General features: G+C 42.1%; 1 protein-coding gene across 1 annotated transcript in view; it reads right to left on the bottom strand.

Annotated features, from left to right (window-relative positions):
• The window catches only part of arhgef18b (rho/rac guanine nucleotide exchange factor (GEF) 18b), a 57,234-nt gene that overhangs the window by 34,433 nt on the left and 1,645 nt on the right, over window positions 1-21,156 (bottom strand). Inside the window, exons 3-11 of the mRNA XM_050055270.1 lie at window positions 19,556-19,686; window positions 11,089-11,243; window positions 8,934-9,550; window positions 8,339-8,525; window positions 5,712-5,838; window positions 5,555-5,603; window positions 4,382-4,456; window positions 3,253-3,361; window positions 2,670-2,892 (exon numbers count right to left, since the gene is read on the bottom strand). Of these exons, the coding sequence (XP_049911227.1) occupies window positions 2,670-2,892; window positions 3,253-3,361; window positions 4,382-4,456; window positions 5,555-5,603; window positions 5,712-5,838; window positions 8,339-8,525; window positions 8,934-9,550; window positions 11,089-11,243; window positions 19,556-19,686 (1,673 nt within the window). The remainder of the gene's footprint in view (window positions 1-2,669; window positions 2,893-3,252; window positions 3,362-4,381; window positions 4,457-5,554; window positions 5,604-5,711; window positions 5,839-8,338; window positions 8,526-8,933; window positions 9,551-11,088; window positions 11,244-19,555; window positions 19,687-21,156) is intronic.

The following is a 21,156-nucleotide window of genomic DNA, read 5'->3' as shown; positions in this document are numbered from 1 at the left end:
GCAGGCTGATTCCCGCTGGATGTGTGGTGCCCTGTGCCTTCTGAAATATGCCAGAACAACTTTGTTTAATAAGCACACTATTACAAACAATCATACGTTACATCCCCTGCTACCAGGCTGCAGGATTTATAAATGTCCTGGATATATTATGGCCCCTGTCTCCTCACAGAAGTGAAGCGAGGAAGCTGCTGGGAATAGTCCAGTTAAGAGAAAATGAAATGGTACTAATTTGGGGAATAGTTGTTTCTTTGCTCTGTGTTTGAAACTTTATTTGGTGATGTGAAATTTCCCACCAACAGACCACAATGCTTAGGAAATGATAGATGTGTGTCATAAGGAAATACCCCATGGCACTATAATGGTACCACTTTTTAAATAACATGTATGCCCTTTTATGGGGACGATGGAAGATCAATAGAGAAAGTCTGACTTAAACTATGCAGTTTAATCACACACCAAGGATGACACTGTAATTCTAATTTTAATATTTAAAAAGGGAAAAGTAACTTTTTAAAAAAAAAAATTAATTATTTCTTCTGAGAATTAGATAAAGTAAGGAGAAATCCCAGGCAGCCAAAATGACCCGGCCCAGCATCGGCCCAAACTCAGCATGCGAAAAGAAGTAAGTCAGGCCGCCCCAGAATCCGGCCAAATAAAGTAGGCTGATTCTAGCAGCTGTGTCTCAGCCAGGACGCCTACAACGCCCGACCCAGATCTGGTGACCGTCAACGGGCCAGAAAACGTTTTGTTGCTGCCTGCTGTTTCGTCCACCTGCCGTGTCTCAGTCAGAAAAGGCCCATGTATGTCTAAAAATAAATCTGGGCCAGATCTGGCAAAAGTAAACGGGCCAACGCTGGCTCACATTTGGCACCATGGAGCCGGAATGCAGCCGAGTCAGCCGACACTCAAATGGGCCGATGGTTACCTTTAAAGGTACTTCACCAAAATATTTATTTTTAGAGGCAACAATTGCAGCTACAGTTTCTACTTATTTTACATATAAAATAGCTAATCAGTTTTCTAGAATATTATGTGTTGTTAGAGAATAAACTACCTAATCTGACTGTATATAAAGAAGCTAAAATGAGCTCTCTACAACACTAAAATGCTGCCACACATTAATGCATCAGTAATAATTTATATTATATTTCTATTTCTAATAATGTATTTGATAAAATATATGATACATTTAACACCTGATATAGTGTATTTCTGTATAATGACTACTTTAACTTTTGATACTTATACAAGTACATTTGTTTTTACTTCAGTAGAATTTTGAAGGCAGGGCTTTTACTTGTAATAGAGTATTTTTAATTTAACTAAACTTTAAAATTGTTGCCATATACTTTATCAAACAGAGCAGTGTGGAGACATTTAAGTGGCATCATATTGTACTTACAAGGATGCCGTTAAAGGACCTGTTACAAAACTATCATGTTAATCTCCACTTATGCTTAAAAACTGTTAAATTTTAGTTTTACATCACTGTATTTAAAAATTTCTAAAATCAAACTGCACTATAACACAACTTTATATGATGGATCTACTACTAAAGGTTGTGGTAAGACGCAGCATATACACAATAATCAATTTCTGCCTAATTTTACCCCACACTTTAACCTCTTTTGATTATTCCATTGATAAGTGGCCTACTTTTCCAAACATAGCTTATAATAAAAAGGTTTTACTCCTGCTGTTTCACCGTATCACAGTCAGAGTTTTTCCCTCTGTACTCTTCTCACAAACACTCTTACATGTCTTTCACTAGGTATTGCACGCTTATCAGCTGACCTGCAGGCTGCATAGGAGTGGCATAAGCGAGACAGAAGAAAGGAGCAGCGAGGTGCTGAAATGTCCTGTGCAGGTCTCCTCCATGAATGAACGCACAAAGCTGTGGTTGACGCAGACAAAGCAACCCTACAGACAAAAGATGCAGCGAATGTGAAGAATATTTCAAGCCAGAGCAACAAAGTTAGGGCGTGCTGCAGATTCACATAAACAACTGTCAGCCGATGGTGCTAATACATCAGATAACCAATCTAAACAAGTGAGCCAAGTTGTGCAACACGAGGACCCGCAGTCATGATGCAGTGTGAAAAAGTGCAGAGAGGATTGCAGAATATCCAAGTGTGTTTTAGTGTGAAATACTTTAGGTGGGTAAATGCTGTTTGAAGAGGAACTAAATGTGAAAGTCATCTTCGCTTCAGCAAAAACATGCATAAGAAAAGCCACAATGATGAATGGTATGCGTTATCACCCCCTGGGTTATGTCATAGTTGTGAATAGAAAGTGAAAACCTGCTAGTTTGTGTGTATTTCTACCGCTGTAGTTCACATGAAGGTGTCAACAAGTGTGTTAAAATAACACAAAGCTAGAAATAGTTACACCTAAAAAGAGTACTTCTGTTTTTCTGAGTAATTCATGAATGTTTTATGAAATGTTACAGTTTCTGGTTGGGTGTGTGCGATTGTATGTGTGTGTGTGGGTGGCTCTGTTTGTTTGCCCGTGTGCTTGAGTGCTCCAACAAGTGGGTGAGTGAGCATGCGTGCAGTAGCGTGAACATAAATAGGTGGCAGTTTGTGTGTGAGCGGAGCACCTGTGCACGTGTGTGTCAGGCTGAGAGCAAGCGTGGGTGCGTGTACACCTGTGGTTGTGGTGTTACTCACTCATGCACTGCAGGCCATGCTTTCTCTGCAGGGTCTTGCTGCACAGTGAGCAGGTGGCATTCTTGGAGAAAGCGCCTGGCATCAAATAATGCCCGTTGCTACTGCCTCTGCTGCTGCTGCTGCTGCTGCCGCTGCTGCTACTGCACACTTTCTCTTTCTCTTTGGCCTCCCGCTCCTTCTCCTTCCCCCTCTCTTTCTGCTGCTCTTTTTCTCGGTTCTTACCCTGCAGAGGAACAAGAAAGCAAACAGAGGGAAGTCTTTACATGCAAATTTGTGTGTTCTCTTTTCACTGCGGCACATAGCGCACACATACTGAGTATGACATCTCATAACCGTGTCAGTGGCAGGATATATAGCAGGGTTTGTGTAAGTGGATTAGTGACTTGTGTGTGCAGCAGAATGCGCACCAAGGAACTGTTTACACCTCAGGATTTGGTCTTTTCTTCCACACATAATTCTTAGCTCTTAAAGGCTTTTTAATGCAAATGAGGTCATATATTTCATTGCAGTTCAGGCAGCTTGATATATTACACTGTGAGCTCACAGTGACATTGTGTGCCATGCGTCTGTGGTATAGGTTTACCTTATCTTTATTGAAGGAGCCAGTCACCCTGTTCCTCAGAGAGCTGAGAGTTCTCTTCACCTTGGTGCCTTTCTCAACCTTCTCCGCACAATCGTCTTCTTCTTCATTCCTGGTCAAAGGAACAGAGAATGAAATCTTCTGAAACTCACATTTAATAATCATTAATATTTATTGAGTATTAAAGGTCCAGTGTGTAGGATTTAGTAGCATCTAGTGGTGAGGTTGCAGAGCTAAAACTTCTCAGACTTCTCAGAACTACGGTTGCTGACACAAAAAACATAAAAAAAAGTGAATAGCCCTAGATCAAGTGTTTGATTTGTCCATTCTGGGCTACTGTAAAACAACATGGCGGACTCCGTGGGAGAGGACCCACTCTGAATGTAGGTGACGGCTCATCTTAAGGTAATGAAAGCAAAGCAATTCATATTTTCAGGTGATTATAAATCAATGAAACATATAAATGTCATATACCATTTCTGCCAATAGATGCCCCTTAACCCTACACACTGGACATTTAAAAGCTTAAGTCAATATAGCACAGTGTTTGTCTCGTGATATCATAACTATTACAGTGTTTTGTGGTTGACAATGTAGAAACTAGAGCACTCGGAGAGCGCAGACCTCCGCCAAGCAGCTCGGATTTCCCGCCATATTATTATTTTATCCACTTCGCTTCAACCGATCACCACCAAAATTTTATCACCTGTGCCTTGTCCCATTATCAACCCTTCCTGAAAATTTCATCAAAATCTGTTCAGAACTTTTCAAGTTATTTTGCAGACAAACAGACAAACGCCGGCGAAAACATAACCTCCTTGGCAGAGGTAATCAGTGCATCTGAAATTCAATATGTGAAACAAGAGATTTTCTTGAATAGTTACAGTTGTGATGAGAAATTCAATTGGATTTTTTCCATGAAAAGAAACCAAAAGCACCTTTGAAAGTACAGACACCTTTTTGGTTTTGACCATATCTTGCTATAAATGGCCGATAAAACATCTCAGTGCAAATACACATGGCCCATAGCAACCAATTGAGCACATAATTACATGCAAAATGTTTTATTTGCATCCAAAACTTCCATAAAATTGAAAATGTGTACAGCTTTTGTGATAAGAGCAGTACTTACTCGTTAGAGAGGAACTCGTACCAAGTGACATTTCCTGAAACTTTCGAGTCTGATCGGTTGTTCCTCTGCTTCGCTCTGTGGAGGACAATGAGATGGTTTCAGAGTGAAGAGAGAGTTAGTTTCAAAATAACCATAGGAGACCTTTAAAGCAGCGCAGCTGAATAGACAGCCTGAGAGCACAACATGGTAAAGCCAGCAGTGCACTTCTAAGAGATGTGTTTCACTCAGTCAGTTGGGTTTCATTGTCAGGTGAGCTCAATGTCAACTGAGGATTTTGTGAGATAATAAAGTAAAATAAACCCTGTAGTGCTCCACAGACCCTTTCCAGAGATGATGGCATACTGTGTCAGTGCCCAAACAGGCACATGCAAACACACATGCCAAAAGCATTCATGCACAGACATGTAAACACTCAGTGCAGTGCTCCCCCCTGGTCACACAATCAGGCTCTGCTGCTGCTCGGAAGACTGCGACGAGAGTTTGAGCAAGCAGACCTCCCTCTCCTGTTTACTTACCCATGGTACAGCTTTAGCTCCTGGAGAACTTTCTGTACCATCAGCCTAAGACAAACAAGACACTGAGGCTGAGTGGAGGAGGAGAGGAGAGGAGAGGAGAGGAGAGGAGAGGAGAGGAGAGGAGAGGACTGCTGGAGCTGGGTGTCAAACTGTGATTTAGTGAAGAATCCTCCCTTGTCTGCTACATCCACACAATCGCCAGAGCACACATATACTACACATGCACGTACACACACACACACACACACACTGATGGGCCATCTAAGGAGCTGGGAGAGAGGACTGTGGGAGGAGGAGGTTGCAGACATATGACATGTAGCAGAAATGTCAGGAGGGGATGAGGGAAGCCCCCCTGTTGTGTGGGAGTTAGACAACTGTACCAGACTATAGTAATTTACAGCAGTACGTGAACTAAAGCACTAAACCATTCAAAAGCTGCAGGTATAATTTACAGGACACAAATGATCAACAGTTCCCCCTGTGAATCAAACCAGAGGAGTATCTTTATTTTCTTTCTTTCAAGCATCATTAAACATGAGCTGCCAGTCAGACTGAAGCATCCTGCGGGAAAGAAATAGATATTCCACCACACACTGGGAGGCACAAAGTGGTGTGTAGCCTAACTCAAGCTGCTGATGTAATTAATTTGTAGACTTACATGTGTCCTTCAGTAGAGTGTAAGTTTTCTTCTGGGTCGAACTCCTCTGCTGCAGAGGAGAAAGGGAGAAAGGGCAAATAGGATGAAAACAGCTGCCTGCCGAGTGTAAAACACATCAGCTAACATGTACTCTACATGTACAAACACTCAGCCCCACCTCCTGCTGCCCTCGCGGCCTGTTTGGATGTCTGCACAACACGAGAAATGTGAGCAGCACGGGAACATTCGTCTGTGGCGAGGATCTCTGAGCGGGAGTACAGATGCCTGCCAAGCCCACCAGCAGCCTGAAAGCAGTGAGGAATAAACACACATGTACATCACGTGCACATTCGATCTGTTGTACTTTCTCTCCTAAACATACAGCTTAAATACTTATCATGATATAATTAAGTAATTGATAATAACCTTTAACAGCGGGGAATTTGTATTTAGTTGTTTTTGGTCACTTTAGTCTGTTAGTTTTATTTTTTTTATTGAGTTTTTTCTTGCAGTTTGTCACAATACTGCAAATGATGCATATTTAAAGACTCAGTGATTTGTTATTTAGCTTCAAATATCCAACTTGTGGCCAACTATTAAACCATCAGCCTTTTTCCTTATTGATGATCTCAATCCCAACTCATCAAATACGGCAGCTTGGTCAGTGGCCCTATGGTTTAAACTATGACGCTCTAAGTACCCTTCTAGTGTCAGTTTTGCTTGTGTCAGTATCCGCTCATTAAATTAGTCCAATGTCTTTTCAAAATAAAGGTCTGGTTAGGTTAAGGCATCAAAACTACTTAACTGACGCAATGCATTGCAACAGAAGGCAACGCTCAAGTACATTACATAAATAAACGTGTAAGTTAAAGTAAGTCAGCTTTGACCTTTGGTTTCACACAGAACATGAGCAGTGCTCTCCCCGGGATAAAGTCCTGTGTTTGTTTGACCCATCCGTCTCTGCCTGTTCTCAGGGTGTCAGATACTGCTGCCTTGTTTTGTCCCTCTGCGTTTTATATTGACGCCGAAGACAGCCTTCAGCATCTTTATGAGACGCAACAGCCCCTCAGCTAAATCCATCCATGGCAACAGTTAAATCTGTGAGCAACTGGTGTAGTATTGAAAGCGAGCATGTCTGTGTAGGGAGAGCAGGAGGGGAGGTGGATGGGTCAAACGACTTTAACTTAACAAAAGTAAGTGTTGTTTTAACCTAAAGTTATGCAATTTATGCAGGAAACACTGACGCCACTCGTGATGAATTTTCGTCATGTTACGTACTTATTTTAATCCAAAACATGATCTTTGTGCCAAACCTAACCAAGTATTTTTGTTGCCTTAACCTAACTGCAACCGTTTCACAACATTAATCACATGTCACAATGTGTTTCAGCTCTGGGTCCTTGACGTCAATGTCAGTCACAGAGGGGGCATGACAATTTTTCTGTATTTGACAGCCTTGGATGAGAAACTGTTGTCAAACCACCCCAGCCTCCTCCATATGTGGATTTTGTCACTCTTTATATTACGTCATCTGACTTCCTCCTTTGCTCTCGGTATGATACTATGGCCAAGTATCATTCATCATTCATCATTGAAGCATAGGGCATCTGACCAAACTACTGTTGGATAAGTCATGTGATGTTCTAATTTTTTTTATTGTCAACAAATAACAAGAAAAGACCAACAACAATGAATTAGAATGTTTTATCTGTGTAGTAAAAGCCTGATATATCTTATTAAAGCTCAGCTGTTGCCAAAAAACACTAAAACACATTGGCTGTGTCTGAAAGGAGTTCAGTGTAGATGACTACACAGTGAGCTCATCTGCAACATGAAAAAAACTCTTTCAGACACTACTCGCGTCATTTTCTTGGCGCCGGTAATTACGCCATTGCTGTTGCACGATGAAAACATGCCATATCAACACTGGCTGGTCGACTACTCATAACAAATACTGACATGCATATTTGTGATAAATACATGATATTATATTCAGGTATTTTTCCCATAATGATAATAATAATAATAATAATAATAATAATAATAATGATAATAATACAAATAAGTATTTTTCATTCACATTTGATGTGTTGAAATTTGTTTTGCCAATTGGTAATGTAATATCTTGTGAATATAATTTGTAACCCTATGCATTACGCTAGTATGGCACAAAACCTGGGTAGCAGCAACCCACCTCGCTAACATTAGCTAGCATTATTAGACCACTTCTGTGGCCTACAGCAACATTAAGTTCTAGAGAAATATCAATGGCTGATATATTTTAATCTCCCCGCAGACTGACAGCTACACATTAAATTAACAATTTACTCCAATTTACTCCAATTTACTACAATACTCCTTCCTCTATATAGGGTATAATAATTACTACTATACATTCAGACAGTGCTACAAAATGATGAAGTCACTATTTAGTAGACCATATATTTGACACAGCCATAAATAAGCCCCACTGTTGGATTGGGTGACATGTTCCTTCATTACCATGAACACACACACTGTAGTTTATTTTGACTCAATCCAACATACAGCAGACAGTGTAAATAGTCACTAGAGTACCAAATGTGTATTAATCCATGGCTGAAAGTAGTCCCCAACAAATGCACTGTTAATTCATGTTTAATAATCAATATATATCTAACCCTTTTATTAATGATATGAAATATGAAATATATATACCTGACCTGTTTTAAAGGATCTATGTCTTAGGGGGAAACCAGTAAGTTTTGGTCTTGAGATGAGATTTGCGGACAATAATATGTACAATGTGTCACTGCTGCTTTTTACCATGCTAGTGACCCTGGCTCTTGGACAGGGGACCTTCAGCCTGGGGCCGTCTGTCTCGTCTTCAGGATACGCTGTGCAGCTGTAGGTCTGCTGCTTGGTGGACTGGAAGAGACTTTTCTGTCCCTCCTCCTCATCATCGTCCTCTCTCTCCCCATCGCTGTCCATGGCCATGGTATCCAGGCTCAGTCTGGCAGCACAGCATAGCAACAAACACAGAGACACAGCGGAGGGTTCACCAGGCAGTGAAATCTAGTCTAACCAAACAAAACTCTTGAGCGAGACACTCTGTGACCATGGTTTATTTTTGTGTTGTTTTTCAGTTTTGTTTTTCATTTGGTATTTTGGTGCACTGTTCATATTCACACCCTGAAGTAGCCTGCATTATTTAAGAAGATGTGAAAGAACAACCAACTAACCACCAGAAACACTGAGCTCAGCTTAAGAGCACAGCAAGGTTTTTTGTGTTGTTGTTTTTGAGAGTAACAATGAACTTATCAGGTAAGAACATATGAAAGACTGTAATTATATTTATTTATCCTTATGAGATTTCTCCCTTTCTTTCTGTCTATCCTTCTCTATCTATCATCTGTCTTACCTCCTCCCCAGGGTAATGGGGGACACAGGGACACCCCAGCTGTGCCTCCGAGACGTTGACATGGACCTGACCAGAATAGGAAAGCTATCCAGGTCTGCTTCTCCATCGAAATCCATAGAGGGTTGCTCCTTTACTTCCTCTGATCCTGATATTCCTTTGGTTGTTTCCATTGATCCCAATAGTCCATTCAGATTAATTGTCAAGCTGAGCCCTACGGCAGGGTCTGACGTGTCACTGCTGTCAATGATACAATCCGTCAGTAACTTCGGACGAAGCTGAGTGACCACAAAGTTTTGATGAGGTTCCTCTGCAGGGTGTAAAAAGTAGGGGGGAGATGGTGCATTGACCTGAGGGGGGTAACCTAAAGAAGTCTGTACAGGCTGATTGATGGAAGGACTGTCTGTGTTTAGGGACACCTGTAGGCCAACTGATAGGGTTTTACTCTCTGGGACTGTTGATACTGTGGATGCAGCGGACTGTGAAGCCGGTATCCCTCCCTCCAGGTCTTTAAAGTACTCTGAATCTCTGAGAGAAGAGCTGAAGGCCAGCAGGTCCTCCACACTGCTGCTCACCTCCACACAGGGGCAGTCGTAGTCACTGATTACTGAACATGTATCCTGCAAGAAGAGAGCCAAGAAATAGGATAGACATGGGTTACAGAGACGAAATTTAGAAAAATATATCGTTAACATCAGCCCCAATTCAAAGAAATTCTCAATTAAGTCTATAGCCATGCTAGCAGCACTGCGTTAGCTTAATGCTAACATGCTCACAGTGACAATGCTAACATTGCTTAGAATAAAAAAAGTCATGCACACCAAGAATTATAATGAGGTGCTGATCACTGGCAGTAGACTTGATTGTAGAAAACAAGTGTTAAGCTAGGCTGCTAGCATGACTTTTTGGCCTTTGGGCCTTTTTTAAGATATTGAAGAAGGCCCAAAGAGCCAAAATGTCATCAAAATAAAAGAAATGCACATGGAATCATAGTTGCTAACATGCTAACATGTTTGACAGATGTAATGTTTTCCATATTTGCCATCTTATTTAAGAAGGTTAGCATGCTAACGTTTGCTAATTAGCTCGAAACACAAAGTAGGGCCAAGGTTGAAGGGAATGTCGTTAGCTTCACAGGTACTTGCCAAGCACCGGATGTCTAGGCCTATATGTTGTCAGAAAGAGGTTGGAACTTTTCGTTGGATGTTAAATTTTGGTTGGACTGAAAATTGGGTTGACAATATTTTACGTCTGACAATGTTAGAATTTCACATGTGTGGAGTCAAACCTAAAGATGTTTTGCAGAGGTTGGGTTTTGGTCTCTATACATGAAGACTAAATGTCATTATTCAACTTCAAGATAACATTGGCACGAAATGTTTGGAAGACATTTGGTTACTAAAACTTAAAACAACTTTAAACTAACAAAATATCAGTGTCACCTATCATCAGTATTCTGTAATGACATTGAATTTGGTCACCCAACGTCACAATCAGGGTGGTCAAAAACTTAAAATATGACCTTATGATGGAAGATCAAATTTAATACAATTCATCCTCTTAGGACATGAATGTCTGAACCACAAGTTACAGCAATCTGTCCAGTAGTTTTGGACAGTTTTTGTCATTTAATTTTTTGTTGATTTTCTTTTAAATAGATGACTTATAAAATAATCAAAAACAAAAGCAGAAAGACTGTCAAATAAAACAACAAAAATATTTCACAGATGCACCCATATGTAGGCTACTTCAATGTCATGAGCTCTTAATAAATATAAAGAAGTTATCCCAGACCTCAGCTAATAGGAAGCTTCTGTCATACATCTGAGCCATTCAGTAAATTCTGGGGGGTTGTATTTTTCCAGTACCTTAAAACAACTCTTCCTGCAGTAAGAAAACCACTTACTGAAGGACAGATTTTTCAATTTAAAAAAAACAACAAAAATGTACATCTTATGGTGGTGTTAAATGAAAAGCCAAGGGATCGCCAGAGTCGTGAGGATTCATCATGTGGGAACCGTAATCCCTCCAATAGTTGTTGAAATATTTTAGTCTGACAGGCATTGCCGTCCCAAGAGCCGGGCTGCCAGCATGGCTAAAAAAGGAAGGAAAAATATTGAAAATAATAAGGATCCAACTCAAGACTAAAGAGCTTTACCTGGTCTTTATTGGTGCTACCAAAGAAGACATCCTCAGCGATGTAGGCGGGGGAAAGAGAGGAGGAAGATCCCGTCCCGCTGGCAGCATGAGGCAGGACACTGAGCTGGGTACTGGGAGGCTCACAGGGCTGACTACATGGCTTGCACTCTGATGCTGAAAGATAATGGATGTGATGTTTGCGAGTTATAAACAATTCCCCAAAATTCCTCAATAACGTCAACAAACAGTGCCATGAGGAGAAAAGGAACACAGATAAAGGCAGATGCAGCTGCTTTCAACAGCTGCACAACACCTGTGTAATCACTTTAAGCAATCTTGTGTATGATGGAGGAAAAGCTCAGTTGCAGTCTCTTGCTCCTGCCGCTCACCGAAAGCTCCTTTACATTTCCATTGCATAAACAGATTCCTGGATTCACATGATGCCACAAACCACGGTCATCACCACAAACTTCTCGGAGAGCCAGCATTAGTCTCCATGTCAGTGGTGGAGAGCTGGAGATTATTCCCTCGCTGAGCTTTCAGCGGCCTGGGAAGCTGCTTGCCTGTGGTAAATAATATAATATGCTATAGTGAATACATGCCATATGAAGGAAACGTACAGCCCAGAGGCACATGTGGAGTTTGGTTTCACATATTTGAGGTAAGAAATGTAATTGTGACATTTCTTACATTTTACATTAATCAAAAACAAATGTGTCTGTGTAGCCTGGTGTCTGAAAAGACTGTTAAGGCGTCTGAGTGTGTCTTGTTCACTGTTAGGGTTTCAGCCACACCATGCCCATCTGAGGAGGGGAGAGCCGCAGCTACGACAGGTTACATAAGCCCCATTTCATAAGGGACGCCTCCTGTGAACCTGAGCCTTACCCTAAGCCAGCCTGGCTCCACAGGGCCTGACTCAACTCTCCTTGAATAGATTTTGCTCTGTTTCTGTTCCCCTGTGAAGGTTCATTCTCTGATTTAACATGACCAGTGTAAACAGGTAACCTGCTGCCGCTAAGGCTCTTCATGTCGTGTAAGGAAGGGTGAACTGACTCTCTGGCATAGCAATTTTCCTCTGAGTTTCTCTTGTTGTTTATACATCCAGAAGACATGGAGCAGCATTAGTACAGTACTCGCTCTCCATTTAGCTCAGTTTTTGGTCTCCACCACCTCCTGAGAGATATGTTTTGCTCTCTAGTAGCTTAATGCTTCACTATGTTCATCAGCTAGCCGCTAATGAAGCTCTAGCTAAAGTTCAGTAAGTCAGAAAATATTTTTCATGCTCAGGCTGTAAGTTTCTTTCTCACCCTGCCATTCATTTGCTGCACGTATGCTCATTCACTATCTCTAGGTGGCATTGTCTGGGTAGGTCAATTGTGTCATCAGTTGATTCACAATCAGCCAACAGCACAGTGACACACCTTCTCTGTCAGCCTACCATCTTACTGCTCCTCATTTTAAATATGGTTATTTCTCTGCCGTAGTTCTTGCTTGCTGCCGTCGTGCACGCCCTCAGTAGTTCAGTTCATCTAACTGAAACCATGAGCACCACAGAAGACAGCAATTCATCCAGATTTACTGGCATGATGAAAAATAAGTGGTGACTCACTTCCCCTGAAGCTGTCTTAAAGTCAGAATGTGTGTCCGTTCCTTGATTACCCGGTAAGTTATTCAAATTCCTTTAGTCCATAAGGGTCCAACGATCAAAAGAATCACAAAGTTTTTGCATAAAAATTCATCCAAGTTATAGATTTTGTTTTATCAGGATAAAGTGGTGTTGTGTCATATAACAAGTGTCGTAATCCTCAAGTGCCATGAAATGAGTATCATAACACTCTCTCTGTCTGGGCTCTGTCTGTCAGAGTTAGATTAAATGAATGATTTGTAATTGATGTTATTCGAAGCCTCATTTTTATACAAGTAATATCCATCCTGGTTCAAATAAACAATTTAATTGTATTTCCCATCTTAGCTGAGCAACAGTTTCATATAAAGAATTAAAGGCCTCTCCCTAATATAGGCCTGTTAAGTTCGGTGATTTAAGCAAATAATAGCCCGGGCTACTAATTGCAGTTTTACCAATCCGGTCTCACTCAAAGTCGTCGAAATCTGGCGCTTGGGCAGTGACTTGCGGCGTCAGACACTGGTGAAAAAAGCCGTCCTTTAACATCGGCATGATACGTGGCTGGTCGCCGTTATATTTTCACAGCACTCAGCGGTGTCAAGGAGGAAACTTGGTGGGACAAGAACAAAAGTCAGTGTAGTGCGGGTGGGAGGGGTGATGGACAGGGCCAACAAACACCGACCGTCCAGTAAGATTATAAAGCCAAACCCCATTCTTTTTTCCTAAACCTAACCACGTATTAGTTGTTGGTGGAAAAAAAGAACATCAATTCGATATGTTGTACATTCGCAGTGTGTTTATTTTGAAAGAGACTGTATGTAAACAGTAAATTTCCTGTGAAAACTGAAAGTGTATTTTGAAAGAAGACATGTAACAGGCAGAACTTCACACGGCGTTCTGGAACTTCAACAACCAACGAACCCTGGGTATCTTTCATGTCATATGTGGACACAGAAGGTCCACGACCAAACGACGATATGTGACGAGGTCCGAGTGAGAATGTGTTTGGTTTTACGGTATATCAAAACATCCATTTACAAACTCGTGCAGTATAATCCAAGTTTCATTTAACCAGTTGTGTGCTCACTTCTTTCCAAACACTGCATTTTCACTCAAACCGTAATATTCAAAACACTTCTCCATAAACAGTGCGGGCGCACTATGTGTCCATGTGTGAGACCGTATATGAGAGTTGGATTATACTGCACAAGTTGTGTGAGAGTTTGTTAGCGGATGTTTTAATAAAGTTTTGCTGTTGTCAAACGCAGCCCCTCTCACTTCAATTCATCAAGACTTTTTTCTGTTTTTGGATTCCTCGTTCACTGTGTAGACGTGAGAAAAAGAATTTTCCTCCCAAATTCAGCTGAATATCAAATGGTCATCATGAGGGTGAAGTATTCCTTTAAGAACTGGAAAGATATAATCTACTGTATTATGCTGTCTGCAGTAGCTTGGATCATGGGCATATCCTGTATGCTCCTGCTGCTTCCAATCCCTTAGTTATATGAAAAGCTCAGATGGTCGTCTGTGACATCTAGAAGGCATCAGCAGACCTTGCTATCTAACTGCAACACAACTAAAAGTTAGAGACGTTCATAGCTTTTCTTGCAGATAATTTCAATTCTTTTAAAATGATAGTGTCTGAGTGTGTGAAGACTGTATCGTGCGGCTCACTCCCTGACCTCAGGTAGTGTTGTTTAGTGTGTGGGCCACACTCGGAGTCCTGCACCATGTCCTGCTATAAACTAGCAGCATCCACTCCCCTCTTCTTCTACAGCCAGAGATGCTCTCACATAAACACACAGACAGATACAGTGTAGATCTATTTTCTATATTACTAAATCACTGCCTGAGGCTGTGGGGATGGCAGTGTCCCCGCCGGAGGGAGAATTTGTTTGCGTCCAAATCCCACTCGTGTTAAGTGTAAACTCAGACACTCGGTACAGACACTGCAGCGGCTGCTTGATGCTGTCTTGTAGTGCCGCTGTAGCCTTTTATGGTTGGCCTCTCATATCTGCTAATACATCACACAAGGATGAAGCATCAGTGTGTGCATCTGTGTGTGAGAGTGTGTGCTCAGGTGTGTGTGTGTGTGTGTGTGTCTCCATAACCGTTTTGGCACTGTCATAGTCAGCTGTTTTCCTCACAGTTTGGCTCCACATAACAAAGGGTGGTCTGCTACTAAAACTAACGACTATTACAAACAAATAAATCACCAAATTACATTAACACCTCAGTACGTCATGTACTTTTTATTCCTTTTATTTATCTGTTTAATATTGTTCCTCTGTCTCTGCAATGTGATTCCCCAACTGTAATGTCTCTCTACTCCGTTTAATGGCTTCTGTGGATTCTTTCCTTATCTTAGGTTTGATTTTGGCTTTTTAAGTGAAATTAACTTGACTTGCCCTGTAATATATCAGCTATCATACTGAATTCATGAGGAGTTAGGGGGAGTTAGGGGCATCTGGCGGTCTCACTCCGAAGTTGTCGAAATCCAGCACTTGGGCGACCACTTGCGGCGTCAGACACTGATGACAAAAACCGTCCCTTAACGTCGGCATGATACACAGCCAATTGCCGTTATAGTTTAACGGCGCTTGGGGGCTTTAGAGGGAAACATGGCAGGACAAGAACGAAAGTTAAGGCGACGAAAGTCCAAGAAGGGTAGGTTGGAGGGGTGGTGGATGGGTCCAACAAACACTGACTTTCACCTGGGAGAGCGGTGTTTGTGTCCCGTAAAATTCTGAAGCCAAAATCTGTGCTTTTGTTGACTAAACCCAACCACGTGTGTTAGTTATTGGAGGAAAAAAGGGTCCATGTCATTGGTTCGACAGCCCATTGGTTCGACATCCCATTAGTCCGACTGTCCGCGGTGCTGAACGGCTCGTGGCGGGCGTATGGTGCGCCGCGACCGGCTTGAGGCAGAGCAGGCTCACGGCTTATGTGTTTGTCACTTTCTTTTTCATTTTAACCCACACCATGATCTTTTCCTGACCCTAACCAAGTGGTTTTTGTGCCTAAACCTAACCAGACCTTAACCACAGGGCATCATGATGATTTCAGAACGGACTTCGGAACAATGAGTTTAATATGGTCGGAACAATGGGTTGTCGAACTAATGGGCAGTCGAACCAATGGGCAGTTCCCGGAAAAAAAAACATCAATTCACGTTGCTGTATCAACGTAGTGTGCTTATTTTGAAAGAGGCTGTATGTAAACAGCAAATTTCCTGTGAAAACTGAACTGTATTTTGAAAGAAGACAATGCATGTAACAGGCAAAACTTGACATGGTGTCCCAGAACGTCAGCACCCAACGCACCCAGGGTACCTTGCACGTCATATGTGGACGTGGCAAGTCCATGACCAAATGTCAATATGTGACGAGGTCGGAGTGAGAATGTGTTGGGATTGCAGATTACAAGCAGCTGAAACTCCCAGTTAGAATTCCTTCTGTGTTCATTGTTTGGAGGTTTTGACCCCGAGCCAAATTATCCACAGAGGTCTCTTCCTCTCCAAATCAAATGGACTCTCATTTATAAACATTGTGTACACACAAGAGTTGTGATGTATAAAAACTGACTTGATTGGAGAAACTTGGACTCATGCTTACGAACATTTTGGAAATGGGAAATTGGTGACACAGATGGCAGAGTGGAAGTTCGATTGTAGAAATTGTCGAATATTTTTTGGTGTACGCCATTTTTGGCTTTTGTCTGTACGTATATTTTTAGTATGGATCCTATGCACTGTTTTAGAAATGAGACCCCATGTGATTTAAACCAGTAAAAATGCTGAAAAAATCAGTTTCACATTGAAAAAAAAAAATCTGCATTTCTCCAAAACCGTTGGGTACGCCAGAGATGAGCCATTAGCCCAGCACCTGCTAATGTGTGCTCACTTTTTTTCTCTGATAACTTAAGATCCAGATGTTCAGGAGGTTTATAACGAGAGCTGAATTATCCACAGAGGTCTCTTCCTCTCCAAAAGATTCTTAATTTCAGGCGATTATACACTAAAGAAAACATACTTTTCATATTCCTGCCAATATATTCCCTAAATCCTACACACTGGACCTTTAAATGGAAAAAGGTAAAACCATGTTTGTGAGGACTGTTCTTGTGACAAAACTATTGATAAAAGTCTCAGTGGTGCAGAAATGTTCTTATCTTGTTCCTTAAAATGATCACAGTTTAGTGTTTTGTTCAAACTGAAGGAGAACATAAACTTAAATCTATAAAAATACTGTAGTTCTATATAATGAGTATGTTTATGTACAGTCCTATATGAGAGATGTAATTTTCATCATGCAGAATGTAAATGACAGATGGGTGTGCCGCAGTGTGTGCACTCTGTTTGTGTTTGATGGGTTTCGTGAAAAGGAAGACAGTTGAGCAAATGTTATGAAGGAAAAAGGAAATGAGGGCACATGACCACAAAGCGTACTGTACGTATGTTTGCAAATCTACATGACAATCACACGAGGAACTCAGGCATCATGTGACACAGTCAGTTGATTATTTACAGTGTGCACAATGAGTTTATGACAAAGCTCTCAGATTTAGTGAAGGCACACTCATGTCTACTGATGTGTTTTCAGCAGAGACACGGGTACGATAAACACCTTTTTATGTATGGTCAGTCTGATGACACACACACACACACACACACACACACAGCCGATATATTACCAAACTACAAAACCACAGATGACAACATAAAAAGCACACTTGTAACTCAAAATACACAAACACAAACGTAAATATATTATTAAATACTTCAAACAAGTGTTTGGATTATGGTCACTGTGACCAATCAGAATCAGGATGATTCACGGACTCTGTGTGTGTGTGTGTGTGTGTGTGTGTCAGATGCTGTGTGCAGGTGAAAACAGAACACAGAGGCTGTTAGATCTAAGGTCGAAGCGCACATCAAAACAGCTGTCATCTCACAGATCCCCTTTGATCAGAAATCCGTCCGACTACTGTTTCAAAGCGCCGAGCTACACAGACACCACGGCTGAAGCAAAATGGAAGCGTCCCACACGGCTTTTTTATGTCTTGAAAAAAAAACGTCATATTCCTCTGAAGATAACAGCATGGGAACAGACAGCATGAAATAATTCAAGCTCTGCACGTTACGGAGAAGCATGAATGCAAAAATATGAGTTGTTGTAGTGTCTGTAGTGTGTGTGAAGCTCCTCTTGTCTCAGTGAATTAATGGATTTATTGTAAACTGTAAAATCACACCGATTCTACACCAAATATCATTTTAAAAACCCTTCGTCCATGCTCTACAGGTCACAGTGGCAACACTACAGTCAGTAGCATCAAACTAAGATGAAGATGCATGGTGACATTTGCGCATTCTCACATTTTAAACAATGCACCAGGTTAGAAATGACTCACTGAACTCTGCAACAAAAACCTCTTATCTGATACACTGCAACCGTCACTCACCACAAGCCCCAACCAGGTCAAAATTGTAAACAACAGGCCATGACATCCTCCTAAGGTCACATCCAGACCTGTCCACGACCCCTACTCACCCTCTCAGTGTCACCCAGCAAACAAAAAAAACACCTGGAGTGTAAATCTAAAAGTAAAAGCAGTACCTCTCTTGAAGGACCATCTCTTCATCCAGAGTTTGGAGAAGGAGGGCCAGGAGTTGTTAAGAGGAGAGTCCGCCATACGAGCAGCGCAGTGGGGAGGCCAGCTGGAACTGGAGCTCGCTCACACTGGAGCTCTGGCACCCAGTGAGAGGAAGAGGAGGAGGAGGAGGAGGAGGAGGAGGAGGGGGGAAGAGAGGAGAGGGCAGGAGGAGAGAGGAGGGACGGAGGGAGGGGAGTTGAGAGAAAGAGAGAGTCCGGGAGAAGGAACAGGGAGCTGCTGGTTGGGGATTACCTCTGCAAAGACTCCAGTGGAGCCAGGAAAAGAGCAGGAAAGCAAAAAGAGGTGACGGTGGGAAGAGAAAAGGAGGCGTAACTGCTTTGGATATGCTGAAATATTTTAAATTCTTTGTAATTCAGTTTAGAGGTACTTTAAAAAGATTTTAAGCTTTTGGTTTTCACTTTGGGACCAACTGCAGCTGAAAATGCATGTTTGTTTTTTTTGACGAAACTCAACTTATACTTGCTTCTAGTTTCTAGTTTCTTCACTGTAGACATTTTATAAGGTCTCCAGATGATCAGAAATTGGGTTTTGGGTGACACAGGAGAGGGCAGAGGGGTAGTAAAGGGAGCTAATAGTCTAAGATCTTGCTCAGTACAAGTTAAATGCCTTGAAAAAGCATGTTTTACTAATCTAAATCAGTTTAATGATGCCATTGTTTTAGGGGAAATAAGGCAGAAACAGAAAAAGAGAAGGAAGTACATGCAACGAAACTATAGGGCAATGATACATGCAGTTTTTTTTTCTTATTCTGAGTCAGTGGCACAAACCACCACACCTTCTGGGAAGATGTGAAACAAATGTCTGTTAAAAAGCTGAAATAAACTGAAGAGGAACGATCTGCACACAGCAGAGATAGAGGGGAATTTCTCTAACTGCTCCAGAAACGCAGACACAGAGCCCTGACAATTGTTGCAACCATTGTGCTTCTTAATTTGCGCAAGTGTAAGTACGGATGACTGTCAAGTTCAGCTCACTGCACATCAAGTGGAAAAGTCTTCTTACTTTCCCACAGACAGAGGAGGCAGAGCACTGGCACGGAGACGACGAGTAGAAATGAGCTAAAACAAGAACTCTGCTGCAGAAAAACACCTCACATTTCAAACGATCCAGAGACAAACACAAGTACAGAGTTGGGCCCAGATGTGCAGATCACTGTCAAAGTCAGAAAAGCAACATAAACTCTACTTACATTTGACGACGGGTGACAGATGGCAGCATGTGAGTCCTGTTTGTTTGACAAAACAAGGCAGAAAAGATGGTTTAAAGTCCTTCAGGTCTGACTTTGTTGTGTGTGTGAGCGTTGGGTCGCCCTCACACTGACTGCACAGAGCCAGCAACCAGCCACAGGATCTCTACCCTGCTTCCTCTTTTTTCTTGTTCTGTGCAGCTGAGAACAAAGTGGCCCACACGTACAGTTTCACACATCGCTGCTGCTCTGAAACTTATGGTGGCAGCTCACACATTACAGCAGAAGTGTTAAAGTCTTCTGCTGATAATGAGTGACCTATACACAATAAACCTTTGTTCTGACCTCACAGACTCTTAAAGTATTTGTGTTAACAGCACACATTAAACTAAAGGCAGTGCATGCATGCTTCAGAGTCTGTTGTGCAGCTTCATGTGTTGCAGCTGTGTGCTCCCCCTGCACAACCCTGAGAAACTGGGTTAGGAGGAACTGGCTGCGTTTATAGTGGTTTAACTCAGAGCACGACTTTATCAGAATTGCGCGTCCATGCACTCTGTACCTCTGCTCGTCATCTTTTGCTTTGAGCTCGTGCTGTAGTGTGTGAATGAACACTGGGGCTCATGTGACTGAGCTGCCAGGCCTGATGTGTTCCCCGAAACACGGCTCACAAGCAGTGACGAGGCTGCAGGGTTGTGAAGGAAACATCTGCAAAGTGTGTCATAATTTCAAAAAGGTCAGTCATAGTGATTCTGCAAAAAATTGACAAGTTCTAGGTTTATGTGATGATGTCATTTTTTTTTTTGCAACTGCATCATTCATGCAAGAGAATTAAAATGACAGGGAGCGGGTTTGAATCTTTGACTGTGAAGTGAGAAAATCTGGGCAATAAGTGTGAAGAAGAAACACCAACCTTCTCTCTCAGTTTCTGTCAAGACGCCCCTGAGCAAGACAAGGTCTTTGGCTAAAGTTGGTAATGATGTGCGAATGTGGAGGGAAAAAAAGCAGGGGTATCAATCTGTTAATGTAGGAAGCACAGGTAATGGTTGATCAGTTTCACCTGCTTTGCTGCAAATGAAAGTGACAACAGGTGCAATGGAGAGGCAAAAACAAGACAACCCCCAAAAAGGGAATGGTTTTTCATGTGGTGGCCACAGACAGTTGCTCTCTCCTTATCCTTCCTGACTGGTTCTGCTAGTGTCCTTGTCACTACTGGTAGCATGAGGCGGTACCTGCAGCCCAATCAGGTTGCACAGGTAGTCCAGTTCCTCCAGGATGGCACATCCATACGTGCGGTCACAAGAAGGTTTACTGTGTCTCCCAGCACAGTCTCAAGAGCATGGAGGAGATACCAGGAGACCGGCTGTTAGATGAGGAGAAGGGCATCAACCCAGCAGCATGACCGGTATCTGCTCCTTTGTGTGAGGAGGAACAGGAGGAGCACTGCCAGAGCCCTACAAAATTACCTCCAGCAGGCTACTGGTGTGCATGCTTCTGACCAAACTGTCAGAAACAGACTGCATGAGGATGGCATGAGGGACCGACGTCCTCTAGTGCAGTGGTTCCCAACTGGTCCAGCCACAGGGTCCAGATTATCTCCTTAGTCA

Source organism: Epinephelus moara, chromosome 10 (genome assembly GCF_006386435.1).
Source record: "Epinephelus moara isolate mb chromosome 10, YSFRI_EMoa_1.0, whole genome shotgun sequence".
In the NCBI taxonomy this organism is placed as follows: Eukaryota; Metazoa; Chordata; class Actinopteri; order Perciformes; family Serranidae; genus Epinephelus; species Epinephelus moara.
Note: the sequence above shows the minus strand (reverse complement) of the source record. Positions and strands in the feature narration are given on the sequence as shown.